At 52.3% G+C, this 18,759-nt stretch overlaps 2 protein-coding genes across 2 annotated transcripts; one reads left to right on the top strand and one right to left on the bottom strand.

Moving 5' to 3' along the window:
* Positions 1–590: 590 nt before the first annotated feature.
* On the top strand, positions 591–2,577 carry MARCKSL1 (MARCKS like 1). The gene is made up of 2 exons (XM_084300506.1): positions 591–723; positions 1,375–2,577. Exons 1-2 carry the CDS (start codon positions 628–630, stop codon positions 1,999–2,001), a joined length of 723 nt encoding a protein of 240 aa, XP_084156632.1. The 5' UTR covers positions 591–627; the 3' UTR covers positions 2,002–2,577.
* A 2,188-nt stretch (positions 2,578–4,765) lies between these two features.
* Positions 4,766–18,497, bottom strand: HDAC1 (histone deacetylase 1). Its single transcript, XM_084300461.1, has 14 exons — positions 18,390–18,497; positions 15,245–15,357; positions 14,736–14,853; positions 12,246–12,320; positions 11,009–11,147; positions 10,274–10,415; positions 9,463–9,555; positions 9,051–9,159; positions 8,736–8,876; positions 8,141–8,249; positions 7,905–8,035; positions 6,992–7,138; positions 6,848–6,896; positions 4,766–6,479 (listed from the first exon to the last, which is right to left on the bottom strand). The coding sequence occupies exons 1-14, from the start codon at positions 18,436–18,438 to the stop codon at positions 6,452–6,454; spliced, it is 1,443 nt and encodes a 480-aa protein (XP_084156587.1). The 5' UTR covers positions 18,439–18,497; the 3' UTR covers positions 4,766–6,451.
* Positions 18,498–18,759: the final 262 nt, after the last annotated feature.

Below are 18,759 nucleotides of genomic sequence, written 5' to 3'. Positions count from 1 at the left end.
TCGCTCTTGGGACCCTCCTGGGGGTGCCGGGAGGGCTGAGCCCAGGTCGCTGCCCCCCAGCTGCTGCTGGCTCCCCACAGGAGCTGTGGCCCTTGTCCCTTGTCCCTGCTGCTTGGCATCGGCCTCGGCTCAGTCCCACTTTCCTTTCCCATAAACTCTTCCTTTCCGGGAAATCCAAGAACGGACGGCGAGGGCTGCGGGGGCAAACTACCGGGCTGCCTGCGGGGGCGAGCCAAACAACAACCCAAATGCCACCCCCAAGGGACCTTCCCGGGGGCGGGCAGCACCCTAGGGTGAGCGACACCCCAGGGTGGGCGACACCCCAAGGTGGGAGACACCCAAAGGTGGGCGACACCCCGGGGTGCCGGCACCGGGGGCAGCACCGCTCCCCCTCCGGCTCCCTCCCCATCCCCAGCGGGGGCTCCCCGGCCGTCGGGGGAGGTGGGGAAGGGCAGAAGCCCCCCGGCCCCGATGGGGCGGTGGCTGCAGCCCGGTCCCCCCGCCCCGGGGGCGGTGTCGGCTCCGTCCCGCCCCGTCCCCGCTCCTTATCAGCGCCCCGCCGGGGGGCTGCGCCCACTGCCTCTCGGCGCCGAGCGGAGCCGCCGCGGCGGGGTGGGCGCTGCACTCATGGGCAGCCAGGGCTCCAAGGCGGCCAAGGCGGAGGGGGGAGCCCCCCCGGCCGGCCACGCCGCCGCTACCGAGCCCTCTAAAGCCAACGGGCAGGTGGGTACCGGGAGGGAACCGTGGAAGGAACCGGGATGGAAGCGGGAGGGAGGCACCGTGCGCACCGCCGGGGCAGGGCGGACAGACAGACAGACAGACAAAGGCGGTGGCTGCTGCTCGGAGGGGAGGGGGCGGCCGAAACCCCGTGGTTGGGGGGGGAGAGGAAAGAAGGGAGGGATATGGATGGGGTCTTCCCTGGGGGGCTCCGGGCTGCGGAACCGGCCGGCACCGAGCCGCGCCCCGGGCCCCCCTCCCGGCACCGGGCGCGGAGCGCGGGCGCCGCCCGGTGGCAACGCGGGGACCCCCCCCCTTCCCCTTCCCCACCCGGTGCGAACGCCCCCGCCCCGGTGTCTCTCCCCCCGTTCCCTTTTCCCGGCTCGGTGCCCCCCGCCCCAGGTGGCCGCGGGGGGATTTTGGGGGGTTTTGGGGCGCCCCACCCCGCCTGGCTGTGGGTTTGGGGGGATTTGGGTTTTTGGGGGGTTTGGTGACCACCCCCTCCCCAGCTGGCTGTGGGGTGGGAGGGATTTGGGGTTTTAGGGGTTCTTGTCCCAGCTGGCGGTGGGCTTGGAGGGTTTTTGGGGGTGGATTTGGGGTGTTTTGGGGAGTGGGTGCCGGGTCCTGGGTGTGCCTAACGCGGAGCTGCTCCCGCAGGAGAACGGCCACCTGCGGCTCAACGGGGACATGACGCCCAAGGCGGGGGGCGAGGCGGCCCCCCTCAATGGCAACGGCTCGGCCGAGCCCCCCCAGGAGGACAGCAAGGGCGAGCCGGGCGCCGAGGATGCCATCGAGCCGGCCCCCGCAGCCGAAGGTGGGGACGCGAAGCCCGAAGGCGCCGCGGCCCCCAAGGACACCCCCAAGAAGAAGAAGAAGTTCTCGTTCAAGAAGTCCTTCAAGCTGAGCGGGATCTCCTTTAGGAAGAACAAGAAAGAAGCCGGGGACTCCTCCGCGTCCTCTCCCACGGAGGACCAAGGCAAGGCAGAGGCCAAGGGAGAGGAGCCCCCCTCCGGCTCCAGCAGCGGGACGGAGCCCTCGGCCCCCCCCCAGGAGGGGCAGGCGGAGGAGCGGGGCAATGCAGGGCCGAGCGGGGCCGGGGCCGCTGGCGAGGGGCAGCAGGAAGCCGAGCCCAAGAGGGAGGATGCAGAAGCAGGGGAGAGCAAGGAGGAGGAGAAGCAGCAGCCGGGGGACCCCCAGGGGGATGCAGCCAAACCAGAGGAGCCCTCGAAAGCCGCGGGGCCTGAGCCCACGGCTCCCGCGGCGGCGGAGCAGAAGGAAGAGTAGAGCCTGCTTGGCATCCACCTAACTTGAGACTCTTGCGCCATCCTCTCCACCCCAGTAACACCACGGACTCGCTGCCTTGCCCACACACCTCCCCTCTCCGGTGTAGAACTGACAGCGCTTTCTAAAACCCAGCCCTGAATTATTATTTCTTCCCCCCGCCCCCACCTCTCCTGTTAGGAAGCTGGTTTGGATTCCCACCACCATCACAACTCGGAGTGTAGTTTTACCTGAATCCTTTAAAACTGTGGAGGAAGACTATCCTGGACATAACTGGAATTTACAGTTTGTAAGACCCCAGAGCCCGCGTCCTGCTCTGGTCTCTGCTGGCCTCCCGACCGTCCCCACGCTCCTCCGAGCCCAGCAAGCCAGTGACTGTTCAGTGGATTCTTTTTCTCAGTTTACATTCCTGGTTCTGACTTCATTTAAAGTATTTTGTGCTTTTTATAGAAACCAATGGTTTAAAAGCTAATCTGGTTAGTTTTTTTTATAAAGTCTTACTATTGGCTTAAAACCGTAAAGCTTGTAAGTCCGCTGTGTTTAATTCTGCTTCTAGGGGATAACTTTTAGGGTCTGGGGTGGAGGGAGGGGGCCTGCCAGCTGTATAATGTGAAGCAACATTTGTTTTCTCTGTAAATAATTTTTTAATGGCCAAAACACTTGATTTGCAATTTTCTAACTTCTAAAAAAAAAAAAAAAAAAGCTGTATGGGTTTTATTGTAACATTTGAAAGGAATAAATGGTGACCCCTTTATGGGTGAGCTTGAGTCCTTCTTGTCCTGGATGCCAGACAAGGGCCAGTGAAGATAGCAGTTGCTTATTTAGTTCAACAGCTGCTGCATTTAATCACCCCAGCCCTGGCTCTGCTCGCAGTTAATTGACTTGCAGCAGATGTAGAGCTACAGCCACAAAGGACTTTCTCACACCAGCCTCTTGTCACTGCTACCTTAGGATGCCCCTTGGCTCTGTACCTGATTTCGGGAGCCCTAAGCATGGTTCCTGGGGGGGTGGAGGGGGGATGTCTCACTAGGGATGCCCCAGTGTAAGTTTGGTTTAATTTTTTGTGGCTTTAGGAAGGAGCTGATCCTGCGCTATGGGGACATGCCTGATTGTAAGAGCTAGCAGCCAGAATCAAAGATTTTTCCTTCCAAAATGAAGGCATTTTGGATGCCTCCATTATTTCTTCTGTGGTCTGCCCTGGGGAAGGAAGGATTGCTGCCCACCTCAGAGCAGCTGCAGAGCACAAAGGCAGCAGCCCCCAGCAGCTCCTCCTGCCCCCTCGGGCTGTGTAGGACAGCGCAGGGCCTCCTGCAGCTAATGGCCGGCTCCTAATCCCCCTTTAACCACCTGCCCCTGCTGTTTGGGCTGCCAAAGGGAGCCCGGAGAGAAGCCAGGACCGAGGGCTGCTGGGCACCACCAAGGCAGGGCCACCAGAGCTCCTCCATGGCCCTCGATAGAAGCCCAAAGGGCTTTATGCAGCTCATCCTCCTATCAATAACGGGAAACAAAAAGCAAATAACCCACTTCCAACTGCAGAAGGTATTTATTATCATCAATAATGGGAAACTACAGCAAGCAACCCGCTTCCAACCGCAGCAGGCATTCATCCCCATTAACCTGGGGCAATAAAATAAAATTAAACGCAGGCGCTGCGATCTGCAGATTATTTCCGAGCTGGAAGATGGCTCCGCGTGCCCCCCGAGGCCCAGCTGCAGCAGGCCCAGCCGAGAGGTGCCGGGCTCCAGGCCTGTGGCGGAGCCGCGCGGCGGCAGCCATTTTAAGAGAGGCTGGGAGGGAGGGAGGGAGGCCGCAGTCGCACATTGGCATGCATGAGATAGCAGGGGTGACTGGAATTGTACGCTTGTTTTTGTTCGAGGAGAAGAGGATTTTAATTGTGTGCTGGGGGGAGAAGGATAGCTAAGTTTCCCGGAGTATTGTTACGGCCCTGAAAGGCAGCTGAGCCACTCAAAGCTTTTCTTTAACTACCTAAAGAACGGATTGGGCTTGGGAACCTTCCATGTGCATTTCAGCTGTGATCAGCACTCAGTGCAAAATTAACCTGCTCCTAATTTTATTTTTTTCAATTAAATACCACATTAAAACCATTTAAGCTCATGCAAAATAATATATAATATACTCCCTTCCTATAACCTATTTTTCCCTTTCCAGACCAACATTGCTTTCAGAGCAAGAGTCAGTGCATGAAGCACTGTACCACCAAGCTGCAACCCCAATCAGCATCAGCAGTGCTGCTGGAGGAGAACCTGGCTGCAATTTCAGGAGGACAAGAACTGCCCCCACGATCCTCAGTAGAAGAGGTGTGAGCACACAAAATGTACAGCATTTCAACTTACCTTTTCTGGAGAGAAAGGGTCACAAGGAGAATTTCAAGGCTATTTTATCAAATGCAGGGGAACAAAAAAATAAGTCAAGGCAATTTCAACATCTACCAAAGGAACTGAAGCATTCTTTTACATGCAGCATGGAGCATGTTCCATATACAGTGCTACAGGCTTCAGTAGATGTATTTGAACCAATATACCTAGCCACTCCCCCAAAAAACCCCAAAAGAGCGGGAAAAATAATCTTGCCTTACATTTCTTTTCAAAGCCACTGTCATTTTTTTTGTCGTAGGGATCTACACTACACTATGATCACCATAAAGCCACCGCAACATTTTCCAGTAGTGACTCTGAAAACCAACCACCCTCCCACTCTATCCAAGTGTTTCCTCTCAGCACAAAGCAGTACAAACTCAGGCCAACCATAGAAATGTACCAGTTTTATTACAAAGGTTCTCAAAATTCAAAATAAAAGCATCTTTAAAAAACCACAATATATTTCCCCCCCCAGACACAAAGATACACTGATCTCTCTCGCTTCACATACAAACACTGAAGAGCGGGAGTGAGACGTCACTCAGATTCCAAGAGACTAAAAAACTTACGGTGGAAAAGGGAAAAAAAGTATTTAAAAAAATAAAACATTTTAAAAATAACCTGTGTTAAGTTAGCAGCATTATTAGAGTTGAAACCATCAGCAGCACTCCGTGGGAGGTACAGATCCTCTTATGGACAGAGGAATCCCCCTGAGAAAGGAGAGCAGCGAGTCAAAACTGCCTGCAAAACTTCTGCAAAGTTGGAGCTCAGCAAAGCATTTCACAGAAAGCTCATCTACCGATCAGCTGTACAAAACGAGATGCAAGAGAAAGGCCAGTTCTGATCACAAAAGACCTTTGGGTGTGAGATAATGTGTGGGAGTAGGAAGAGGAGTAGTTATAAAAATGTACAGAGCCCCATCTGCTGTTCCCTTGTACAGATAACAGCTCAGACTGCTGATAAAAAGTTCTCCCTATTTACTGGCCTTGAGAGCAAAGAGAGGAGAGGTTCAACCTGAAAACATTTGTATGCTTCACTTCAGAGAAGTTTTTCAGTGAGCGACACATGTCGACAAGACACTTCAGCTGGGCTCGGTTTGTCTGGTCTTTACACGACTTGGGAATTTCTGCCGTGGTTTCAGTTAGGACACAGATAGGGATAGAGAAAGCAAATTACAGCACAAGTAGCTGAGGGCAGAACAAGCTGGAAAAGCAAAGCAGGCGGCCAGACGGGCAGTAACTCACTTCCCCCCTGCAAAGAGGGGCATAAGTATAGAAAAAAATGTATAAAAACTTCACCCCTTCTCTTACTCGAGATGCATAATGCTGCCACACTAACTGGATCTGCAAGATCTTGGAAAATGTTAACCACCACATTAGGGTGATTTTCGTTTTGCATTTTCCAGATCTGCACCTGCAGGGCTCTTGGGCAGATTCACTCAAGCAATTTTCAGATCTGCTTTTAAGCTGCTTCATCTCTTTCCACAAGTTTGCTGCAGGGAGGTAGCCAACTCTATTCAAGAACTGCACTATTTGACCCTGAGAAGCGGCACCAGCTTGCAGTTACTTGCCATGGTGGAATCAGACTGAAGACCAAAGGAATAGTCAGTCTTCTCTCACAGGCTTCGTTTGGGAATTCATATCTCCCATCAAAAAAAAAAAAAAAAAAAAAAGAAAAAAAGAAAAAAGTTTCATGGCCATCTTTCCACCTAACCTGAAATGCAGATACTACTTCTACTTAAATTATTCTTTTCCAAGGGCGGTTACTTCAGAGGAGAGTAAAGAAAGGAAGTGATTTTTTAAAAGACACACTAAGGAGGCAGTGGAAGGCAAGAGTGAAACTTCCCAGTCACCAATCCTGGGCAGTGCAGGTCTCTCTACTCCGCAGAATCCTCCCTATCTGCTCCCAGAGGAGTGCAGCAAGGAATAATTTACAGTTCTCAAGTCATTTATATATTTATATAGAAATATATACAGAAACATATATAAAATATAAATCCTGTGGAATGGGAGGCAACCGGAGAAGCTAACCTATGATAACTATGCACTGACAGGGACTGTCCAGCTGCAGCCATCTTAGGTAGATTTTGTCTCTTCCTTCACCCTGTGGAAGGAAATAGGGAAGAACATGGTTTAAACAAGTACCTCAGGCTGTACCCAAGCTAGAGCTGCAGCCTTAAAAAGGCTGATCAGATAGCCCATCCTAAAAACACCATACTCTGATTCAATCTCCCCCTAAAACTAGTAATGTATTGAATACACAGTACTTTTGAGCCCTTTTCTTTGAGGGCTTTCACAGTGCTTTATCAGGTGTGCTGTTCTACCTATGCAAACTTCTCCCCATGACAAAGCCATCCCAGCTACCACATCTCCCTTCCAACCCCACAAGTTACACAATAACCCATCGGGGGAATGCACAAGGAAGTACAAAGGCAGCCAGTTAATTGCCAAGCCAAGAGACACGGGGCTCACCCTTTGGGTTCTGGTTTTTCCTCTTTTGCTTTTTCCTCTTCTTTTTCCTCTGGAAATGAGAAAGAAAAAAAAAGACATGGTAGAACAGTAGGAAAGCACACACCAGGCAAAGTTCCATGCAGCTGGGAGGGCTTCCAATCTTACCTTTCTTTTCCTCTTCCTCCTTTTCCTCTTCTGTTTTCACACGCTTTGCTTTCTTAAAGTTGGCAACGTTTTTGCGCCCTCCTTCCCCTTCATCTTCAGAGTCAGAGAATTCTTCATCACACGATATTCTCTTATCAGAATTGCGGACTGAGAACGTGAAGGGGAGAAGAGGTTGTTTCGGCAGAGTTAAAAGTCAGAAGACACTGAGCACTAACTTCTCCAAGTGCATCTACACACGTGGGAAAGAACTGATAAATCTACCTAAGTCACAATTAGGCCACAGCGAAAGCACTTCATCTTTCTACCTGCCGTCTCTTTTAACTGATCACTTCTGACTGCTCCTGCTTAAGATCTAAGATCACATGTAGAGCTTGGATTAGATACAGCGTGATGTCTAGACTTGACAGCATAAGCAGGTTAACCAACTTCACACTGAGAAAATCTGACTGCCAGATCTAAAGGCCATCAGCCAATCTGGATAAAAACTAGCATTTTCACTGAGGCAGGCAACTTCTGGGATCAAACCTGATAGAATACTTTCTGGGAGACTGTCATTGCACCTACATCACAGGAACTGTTTAAATTCTCACATTAAGGCCTAAGTTCTTTCTTTATGGAAATTGTCTCCCAGGGAGACATTTCTCCCAGGGAGAAGAAATCTACCAGCCCCGCAGTACTCAGCCTCATTGCTTCATTACAAAATCAATCAGAACACTGGAAACAGATTCAAACTGAACGACTCCAGAATTAAAATAAATCTAAATCACGTATCCTCCTGTCTTTATAAGGTAATTCAGTTTAGTGCCTGCACAGTTCTCCAGCTAACTGATCCCGTTCAGCTTTGGCACCCTGAGGCCCAGAGCTGTACACTTCCCAGCAAGGCAATGCAGCCATGCCAGAGGCAAGTGCCTACTTGAAATGCGTTTCTCAGGATCTTCTTCCTCTTCATCTCCACTGTCTTCCTGAACAGCATCTTCGGGAATTGGCTGCATCTGGACACCAGGGGCATGAGGCAGCATGCGCAGATTCTCAAAGAGACGTTGCCTAGAGCCGGCCAGAAAAGGAATACCTCCGTCAGCAAGAAGCCACCCACGGCTCTGAAGCCCCCAGTAGAAGGTGTCAGTCTTGTGAAGAGGAGCAAACACTTACTTGATCTTCTCGAGATACTCGTTGGTATTCTGGTTAGTCATGTTGGAGGGACTGATGTGCAGCTTAAAGTCTGGTCCAAAGTACTCAAAATAGTCGTTATATGGAAGTTCTGCAGGCAAGATAAAATAGAACAAAAGCCCAAATTAACAATGGACCAGTAATGAAATACCTCATACACAGTGGGCTTCAGTGCTACATAAGAGCACAACTGCATTTTCCTAGGGGTAGGAGCTGACGCTTTCATAGCCCAAACTCAGATCAAAGCAGATAGCTTAGCAACAAGAGCCTAAGCTTACTTGGCAGTTAAACACGCTCAGTGCACACAAAAGTTTTCAGTTGAAGGTCATCTCATTTCAGTACAACAACAAACCTGCTGGGTACCTTTTAATGGAGGAGAGACCTACAGAAATGTAACGTAAGCAACAGCTACTGAAAATCAGAGAATTAAAAAGCTCTTCCATGGTAATAATCAAGAGTTAAAGAAACATCTTAGGGTTCCTGCCTCTCCTGCAGCAACATTGTGTCCCTGAGCTCTGTTACCAGATAGTCATTGTCCCTTTGTCTTGCCTCAAACATTGCAGGGGAGAATTATTACCGTTTGGGATTTCAGTGTCCAAAGCCACAGCAGTTTCGTAGGTCCAGCACCTAGCCACGTTGCGGATCGTATAGCCACCTCCTCCCAGCATCAGCATAGGCAAATTAAAACTTTTTACAAACTCCACACACTTGGCATGACCTGAAGCAAAGGCAGTGGGGAAAAAAGGCCATAGCTTCATGACATAAAGGACAAACTTCTCAGTGAAAACCGATTATTTGTGCCAGTTTAACACAGGCACTGTACAATACAGTTCTGGCCTCTCAGGATCACAGACCAGGCCTTGGTATTTTGATGGAAGCACTGTACTCTTACCTTTGATGGTCAGATTAAAACAACCCAGCCTGTCTCCTGACAGAGAATCCGACCCACACTGCAAGACAACTGCGCTAGGCTGGAACGTCTCCATCACTTTAGATATCACCTAAACAAGAAACCCATTGTTACACTTTCTCCACAGGACAGTGTCACAACAACACAGTAATGTCCACGTCAGCAAGCAACAAGAAGACATCCCTAGTGTTCCCACAGCTGTTGGCTCCCCTGTACTGGTAACACTGGGGCTCTTGCAACGAAAAGCTTACTGATGACAGGCTGTGATTGTTAGGGAGAAATACAGCCCCCGAAGAAACTCATAACAGCAGTCTGAGTCTCCCCAAAGAATGGCTCCAGAAGTACCCAACGACAAAGTATGATGCACAAAGAATCACCCAGCAAAGCCACTCACCGGCTTGAATATCGCCTCATAGGACTCATCATCGATTCCATCACGAAGGGGGTAGTTGACAGCATAGTACTTGCCTTTGCCTGCACCAATGTCCTGTTAAAGAGAGGAGAGACCATAAGGTCACCAGAGAATCACCTACAACACAAATACTGTCCATCAGAAGGCAAGAGCCAGTTGACCCCACCAGCAGGTATTTAGTGTACGTGGGTGCATTTGGCTCTCTGCTCGGGGAACAAGAATCTACTACTGTCACCTTCATGTTGTTCTGAGCACACAGCCTCCCACTCCACTGGCAACAGCCACTCTCTTCCACAGCTGTAAAACTGGTGGTCAAAATTCTACTTCCAACCTGATACCACATCTGTACCTGACTTGAAAGAGTGCCACTGTGACCACCATGCGATTCCTTAACACGCAGAACTGACTCAGAGGAAGAAACGCCAGCAAGATGCACCAACACACACAAAGGCACCCCCTGATAAACTTCCACAAAAAGCTTGTGGGACCAAACTGAGCTTGGAAGAAGCTGCAGGTGACCCAGATGCCATCTTCAGAGTCACTTCTCCGAGCATAATTCCACCAGAAGGCTGCTAAATGACCAATATCACAGCCGTGATTTTATGGCTACCCAGACCGTGATCACAGGACCAAAGCACCCACTCCAAGAGCCAAGTCAGCTGCCTCACGTATACACCTTTGCTTTCACTAAAAGGACGCTACTTTGAGAGCATTATTTAAAGCAGGAAAACCCAGGAGAGCAGTGATTTTAGTTAAGAATTTCAGGAGTTTTCTGCTAAGCCTTCGTTCTCACCCGTAGGTCCCCTGTTCCTGGGAAGTATTCTCCGTACTTATGGAAGGACACGGTCATCACACGGTCTGTGGTATAGAAGGCTTCCTCCACGCCATCCCCATGGTGAATATCAATGTCAATGTACAGCACTCTCTGGTGATACCTAGGATCAGAAAGGAGTCAAAATGCTGTGTTTCTTCAGAGCAGGAAGAGCCCTCCCCAGCAGAGTACGTGGGCAGAGGGCAAAGAGCTCGGTGCTGATCCTGAGGCTGCACAGCTCCAAGCAGCTGTCGCTCTGGTGTCTACGGGCACAAGAAGTGTGGAGAATGGGCACGTGCCTCAGTCAGCAGTGGAACAGAATCACCAAGGAAAACAAAGTGGCTTTGACTGCTGCAGCTGATCTCTGAAGGCAGACTTGACTCAGTTTATTCAGATTCAGCCAATGGACTCTGCGTTTTTACGTCCAAGCCTCCCACTGAGCTTTGCCTTGAGCCAAAAGCTGTCAGGGTGGTAACCAGCAGACACATCTTACAGCTGTGCCCCCTTTCTCTCAGGGGAAGGAGGAGGGCCTAAGAGCAACCACACAATGCTCCAAGCCTTCTGCTTCCCGCACAGAGCCACAACGGGACACAGCCCTTCTGCAGAGAGGGCACCACATCCCAAAGAGGTAGCTCACTAAGACCTCCCTGAAATGCACAGCTAAAAAAAGCGACAAGGAGTGGTAAGGACTCAAAGAGCGGTAAGAAATCCACCTACTTGAGGAGCTCCAAGATGGCTAGGACAATATCGTTGACGTAGCAGAAGCCAGAAGCCTCCGACTTCTTAGCGTGGTGAAGGCCCCCTGCCCAATTCACAGCGATGTCTGTCTGCTGCTTGTTCAGCTTCACAGCACTGGCTGTTGGGAGAAGGATTACAAACCGTTAGCACGAGGGCAGAGTACCCATGGCAGGGACAGAGGGGTAAAGCACAGGTCCCTTGTGACCACCTCGTTTTTCCTCTGTGCTTTTGAGCACAAGCCTAAACCAAGGGTTCGAACGGTGGCTGGCTCAACAAGCTAAGAGAGACAAGGGAAGAGCAACGCAGCCACTCCTGTGCCTGCTCACACTTTTAACAGCTCCCCATTTATGCCTCAGAGCACAAAATGTGCACAAACAATCCCGCAGCATCTAGCTTGGGGCACAGTTGAAGACAGAGATGATTTCTCAGGGCCACAAGCACGAGATTTAACAAACGGTTTTATCCCATATACACTTGGGTCAGTCACCGAATATGCATTCAGACAAAGGAAGTTCTCTTCCCCCAGCTCCTTCCCAAACTTTCTGCAATTTTGCAAGTCTCCAAGGATGGAAACAAATGCTACATTCTGTGGAACGTGCAACCTTGGGACCGCAGAGCACGCTGCAGTCAGTCCTGGGACGCGCTGCTGAGCCCTGTTCCAGGAAACAAAGATTTCTAGATGTCACCGCGGGAGTAGCGGCCACCAAGCTTTAAGGCCTTTGCACAGCAACCCGGTTTGGTAATACCAAGACTTTCTGCAACAAAGTATTTGAAAACAGAGAAAGCATTTTAAATGTTCCAGCTTTCGATTCCCTCTTGCCTCAGGCCCCGAGCCAGTGGCTTTAAGTAACCCCTTTCTGCTTTCCAGGCTACACCTACTCAGAGCAATATTTTTACAACTTTTTTTCCTGTAAAGCTCACATCGATTTTTTTTAAATTAAATCCCTGTTGCAGCTGGGGTTTTGTCTATCACATGTTGTTCTATCACCCACAGGCTCCTTCGTCCAGTCGCTGCAGTAACCCCAACTCGTGAAGCTATGCACCACAAACACAAAGGGATCTGCCAATGTGCAAGGCTTGAATTGTAACGTGACAAGAAATCTGGGTCTAATTATTAAAGAACTCAGAAAGAGTCCCAGGGCTTCCCCACCACCACCTACAAGGATTACATACATCTGCTCAGGAGAAGAAAAGAAGAGATGAGTTGCAAGCTTACCAACGGAGCCTCCAGCAGAGAGCTGACAAAACTCAAACAACCCATCGAACACGGGGCAGTCCTCCCCAACGTTGACTTGAAAAGAATACACAAGAATGAGTAAGACAAAGCCACAGATAAACGCTGGAGCTTATGCTACCGATCTGATTTTAAAAACTAACCAGATAAGCATTTTAATCAACAGAAAAAATAACTACAAAGGAATCATTGTACACAAATACAATCAACCTGAGGTTGCCTGATGAGGCAAAAAGGTTGCTGCTGCCGGGAAGGTGCTCCTGACCCTTGTGCATGTGGTAGGAGCACAGGAAAACCAGTGCCAGGGGCTGTGCTGAGAGAGGCACGCCATCTGCTGGGGCGCACCACGAAGAGATGCAGAACCTCGAAAGAGTGGGCAGCAGGGAGATGCTATGGAGCAGAGCTGTGCAACACCAGGACATGTCCCTAGCAGAAACCCCCGTGCCCCTTGTCACAGCAGCTCATTTACGGGATTTGGCTCTGCTCTGGCAGGGCGTGCTGGTCAGCACAGCCCCTGCAAATAGCCAGCAGCCCTCACCATCATAAATCAAGGCAGTAACAGCAGGCTTGGATCCAAGGGAGATTTTGCAAGGTTTGCTTTCACAAGCAAAAAAAAAATCTGTATTTTTGTAGCAATCTCTCTAAAATGTTTTCTTTTCTCTGCTTAATGGGAAAGGCAGAAGCTGCAGATCTCAGCATTAGAAACTCAACAGTACGCAGTCTTTAGACGATGTGATAAGGGAACTGAATGGTCTCCGTGCAGGACACAGACCTCTGAAAAGGACAATGCCCATCACGACACTCAAAGGAAGTAATTGTTCTCCCTTCCCAATTGTTTCAGCAGGGCATAGCAAACAGCAGAGTTTGAATAATTAACTCAAAGAAGCTTTTCCTGTGAAGCGAGGAGAATTCAAGTCATCAGTTTCTGCATGCTTCCCATTACAGCAAATTAAACACTTTGCTTCTTAGGCTGCGGCGCAGTCTTCTCAACTCCTTGGACAGGCAACACGGCATTAGCAAAATTAAATTAGAAACCGTTCATTACCTTCACTGCCCCTCAGAACTTTGTGGGCAGCACTGACAGTGTCTGAGGGTTCTCCTCTGCTGGCAAAGACAGGAGGAGCTGCTGTATGGCAGAAGCCAGGGAGGCTTCCCATTAGAAGCTGCCAGGACTACCAGGGAGGGAGGGATATTAATAACTGGGGTCAATCGCTTGGCTAGAGGCATAAAGCAAGACAAGAGGAGCAGATGCTCTTTCCTCCTTACAGCGGGTGGGTGAGGATCTTTGTATCCGAGACAGAGTCCAGTACGGACGTGGAAACATCCTTGTGGACATCCCAGCCCTTACCCTTTCCTGAAAGGAAAGCTAAAGCAGGCTACAGAGACCTGCTGCTGTACCGAGGAGCAGTGACCTTGTCTCCTGTACCACTAATCCCTTCTGAGCCTCCCGTGCTAGCCCTTTAGCTAGGCAGAGGCTTGCATTTTACAGGCCTTGTTGAAGGAAAGACCTGTCCTATGCGTGTTTAAGATTAATTTTCTTATTTTGCCTCCTTCAGGTAAATATAGTTCTGTGGAAATACAGTACAGAAAATGTGGACTACCAGAGAGCAGAGTGGGTGTTTATGAGCCATATCAGCTCCAGGGGTAAACAGTTCACTGTGTAAATATGTACTTTGGTATATTAAGGCATATTATTTACTGTAGGAAGTCTTTCAGTATACATTAGTCATGTCTCTCACATGCTCATGCCTAAATATCTATTTCAGCCATGAGTATTTCAGCTCATAGCAGATTTCCAAGTGCCCCTACTTCAGACCTTAGACCCTTATTTCGTTTAATTTGGAAATTACACTTCACATAAATGAATCCCATGGGCTTTTTTTCTGCTCTCGAGGAACGCAGTGTGCATCATCAAAACACTTTAAATGAACCCCAAGCCTTCCCCATCTATTTGTCCTTACTAGCTAGAAACCTAGACAGTCATTGCCAAAGGACTTCAGCTCAGAGCTGCACATAAACCCAAAAACAGTTTCTGTAACATTAAAGTTGCCAAGAGGTTTTCAGTGCTTTCATGGACTGTAGAGGTTGGAAGAGAATGGAGAATATCTCAAGGAAAAAAAACAAAAAAACATTCTAACACAAAGTGGACAGGCACCATTGTGCATCTCAAACTTCCCCGCTTCCAAACTGCCGTTGCTCTGAAAATCCTTCAGAATAACTGCAGGTTTTGGACGTGATTGATGAGCTTTTTTTAAACAAACAAACAAATAAATAAATAGCCTTTTCCCACCCCGAGACCTTTGGTTAAAGTTAAACGATCACAAAATGTATCATAAATAGAGTAGTTCGGTCATCTCCAAGCCAGAAAGATAACTTCTGCTCTGCTTATCACCACCTTCTAAAGCTCGCCCAGGAATCCCAGGCACACAAACTTAGCACTGGCAGCACTACAGCACTACGCCCGCAGCTTACATCTCTGCATCTGCTTGCTGTACTCAGACATGTTATCGGGGCGGATAGACCTCAGGAACTTGATGTAGTCGTCGCTGTGGTACTTGGTCATTTCTTCTGCGTTTGCCTTGTGAGGGCGCTGCAAGGAAAAAGAAGAGCAAAGGCTTGTTTGGAAACACATCTCTCCCCTAAAGCCCGTTTCCAGTCTCAGATTTACTCCCAGGGAAAGAAGAAAACCAACAACCAACCCAGCAGCAATAGACAAGAGGAACTTATTCTCAAAGGCAAGGATGCCATTACCACAGAGTGGAACACATTACACATCTAGACAAGGAAAATATTGAAGTTACAGAGAGAAAACCAATTTTCCAGTCTCCAAAGCTTATCTGATGCACAGAGCATCTCAGGGAAATGGGAACGGGAGAAAGGAGAAATGCATCAGTACAACCATTGAAGTTTTTCTTTTCTTTCATTAAACTAAGAGCTGACGATTGAACTACCATCTCCCATACACATTTCTCCTCACTTACATAGATCTCCATCTTCCTGTAGAGGCCGTAGTTCAGCAGCAGGTTGTGGGTCATCCGGATCCTGTGGGGCTTCATTGGATGCCCTTGGCCATAATAATAGTTTCCAACATCACCTGGGGACAGAAGGGAGTTTGTTACAGCAGGGAAAAACACAAATTCCTCCAGACACGACCAGAGTGAAGCCACGGGGCCGTCACCCATCTGTGGGTTTACCCCAAGTCACCTCCCCACCCCGATATTCCCCTGCCTCATAAAGCTGAGCTCACGCTGCTCTCACAGCAGGCACCGCTGTGTTCCCCCTCCTCTCCCACGAGGTTTATTTTCACGATTTTTTTCACAAAATTTAACTGTTGGATTTTGCCATTTGGCTACGGGACGCAGAGCCCGAGGGCTGCCAGGAGCAGGGGATGGCACGAGCGGCAGCAGCACCTCACCAGCACTGGTTTGTTGGGAAATCAGAGCGGGTTGTGCACGTAGTTTTACAGCTCGCAGTCACTTTAGGGAGCAGGAGACCCAGCCCAGCCCGGCTGTGACTCAGCTGGGAGCTATTTCGTCACCGGCCTCAGCGCTCAGCAAACTGCCACTTCCTCGCAGCACGGCCCTGCCTGCTGCTCAGCGGGATGGGAACGGCGCAAAGCCTGACCCCAAACCATTCTGTGGGTCCTGCAGCGAAACCGGGCGTCCTCGGTCTGCAGCGAGGGGTTTTAACCGGGTGACGAGTCACCGCCAAATCCCAGACCCCAAAATTACAGCAAAATGGGGTGAAATCAAGCCTTGGGGAACTAGGTAGGGATGCTCAAAAGCCCCTCTAGAAGATGGGAGTCCCCGCTAATAAAGGAGTCACCCCCAGGGCAGTTCTAACCTTACACACCCCCCGTGCACCTCGGGGGCCCCAGGAAGGACCCCCGTGGTCCCCAGCTGCTTTCTCCCAGCCTCCCCCCTGTGCCCGGACCCTTCCCAGCAGCTCGGTGCTGATCCCCACTGCAGTTTCCTTCTCCCATCTGAGTTTTATGGCTCAGGGACCTCATTTTGGGGCATTACTGTGCCAAGATTGCCCAGCCCTAAGCTCCCTGCATGACACCCGAGCAAGCCGGCCTCCCCTAAGTGCAGTTTACACCTTCCCCGACAAAGAAAAAGCACACCTTCACCCCAGGACGGGCTGCGGGTGTTTGCCAGCCCCTCGTAAAAGAGCAGAAATAAAGCACTAAAACCAACCCAGGGAGTGAACGAGGAGGGGACAGCGCTCGTTTCACGGGGACACCGTGCAGGGGTACCCCCCGCTCAGGGCATCCCCGCCCCGTGCCTCTTAGGGTCTGGGGTCGTTGAGGACCTGAGCAGCTCCCCCGCGACCCCACAACGCTCTCGGGGCGCAGGAGGAAGTTTGGAGGTGGTTTTGGTGCTTCCTGAGAGCGCTCCCGCAGTGCTCACGGCCCCGGCACCCCGCTGGTTTTGCTGTCATGGGGGGCACAGCCAGAGACCCCCCCCCGCCCCGGGGCTGCCCCCCCCCGGCTCCTGGGAAGCGATCGAAGCCCTTTTTTTGCCTGCCTGGCCCACGAAACCCCTCGCTCTGCTGCTCGCCGGCGAAGCACGTCCGCTTAGGAAGGAAAAACAGCGGTGAAAAGTTTTTATTTGACCTCGCAGACCCAAAGCCTCCGCGTTAGGGGCGGGGGGGGGACCCCGCAGCACCCCCACCGCCTCCGGAGGGCTGAAAACGGGCCCCGAGGTGGGCCATTTACCACGATTTTTACCCCGGGATGAAGGGCAGGATGTGGGGAAAGTGCCTGAGGAACCCAGCGGGGGCTGCAGGCAGCTCCCACCCCCCGTTACGACCCTGTCCCAACGAGGGGGGGTTACAGAGCCCAAAACCATCCCCCCCCCCAGCCTTTGAAAAGAGAGAAGAAAGAAATCTGCCAGCCTGCAGCCCAGCCAGCCTTAGATGGGACTGAACGATGCCCCGGGATGCTGGGACCCCCCCCAAAAAATACACCATGGGGCTGGCCCCCATCCCAAGCAGGAGTTCCCGAAGAGCCTCTGTGCCCCCCTAACGGAGGCTCGGCCCCCCCCGGGCCCCCCCAAGCCCTTTTTGGGGGCTCCCCCAGCCCCCCCTGCCCCCTCCCCACCCCAAAGCCTTGGGATCACCCCCAGCCCCTTCTCCCTCCTACTCCTCCTAGGGCTGCCCCCCCGCCTCCCCGTTGCCCCCAGCCCTTCTCAATCCCCCCCCAACACCCCCTGGCCCTGCTGTGCCCCACACCCATCCTAACCCCCCCCCCAGTGCCCCCATCGCCATTCTTAACCCCCCTCAGTACCCCCTACACCCTTCCTAGCCCCCCCATTACCCCCCTACCCTTCCTAGCCCACCCCCCTCAGCGCCCTGGGCCCCCCCCAGCACCATTCCTAGCCCCCTTCAGTGCCCCTCCACTATTCCTAGCCCCCCCCAATAACCCCCTTAATTCCTAGCCCCCCCCCAGCGCCCCCCCCCTATTTCTAGCCCCCCCCCAACACCCCCATCACCATTTCCAGCCCCCCTCGGTGCCCCCCCACTATTCCTAGCCCTCCCCCAATGCCCCCCCCCATTCCTACCCCTCCCCCCTCAGTGCCCCCGGCCCCTACCCTGCCCCCCCAACCCTTCCTAGTACCCCCAGAGCCCCCCCATACCATTCCTAGCCCCCCTTAGTGCCCCCCCCAAATTTCTACTCCCCCCCAATGCCCCCCCCACCCTTCCTAGCCCCCCTTAGTGCCCCCCCCAATTCCTAGCCCCCCCTAGTGCCCCCCCTAATTCCTACCTCCCCCCTCAGTGCCCCCAACCCCTATCCTGCCCCCCTACCCTTCCTACCCCCCCATCACCCCCAAAACCCATTACCCCCCAAAATCCCCCCTCACACCCCCCACCCCCCTTTTAACCCACTTTTAACCCCCTTTTACCCCCCTTAACCCCTTTTAACCCCTTTTAACCCCCCTCAACCCCCTCATTACCCCCCAAAACCCCCCCTCACACCCCCCCACCCCCCTTTTACCCCCCTTTACTCCCTTTTACCCCCTTTAGCCCCCCGTTACCCCCCTCCCTCGCCCCCCCCGTTACCCCCACGCCCCCCCCGTTACCCCCAGCCCCCCCCACGCCCCCCCGGAGCCCCCCCTGGCCCCTCACCGTCGTAGTAGTAGCAGACTTTCCGCTTGGTGCCCTGCGTCAGCGCCATTTTCCTGCCGCCGCCACCGACCCCGCCGCCGCCGCCGCCGCCGCCGCCGCGCAACGCAACCCGCCCCGCCGCCGGGGCCCCGTAGCCCCGCCCCCCCCCGCGCGGCCTCTGAGCCAATCGGAACGCGAGGCATGCGCCCCCTTCCCGCCCGCCGGCCAATGGGGAGGCGCGTCGGCGGAGGGGCGGGGCGAGTGGTAGCAGGCTAGGCGGAGCGGTGTGTGTGGGGGAGCATGGGATGTACCATTAGGGCGAGGGGGGGAGGTGTGGGGGATGAACCATCGCTGGGGAGAGGGGGGGGAAGGGGCTGTGGGGTGGACGGGG

Source organism: Netta rufina (assembly GCF_964035555.1).
Source record: "Netta rufina genome assembly, chromosome: 23".
NCBI classification, from domain to species: Eukaryota; Metazoa; Chordata; class Aves; order Anseriformes; family Anatidae; genus Netta; species Netta rufina.
Note: the sequence above shows the minus strand (reverse complement) of the source record. Positions and strands in the feature narration are given on the sequence as shown.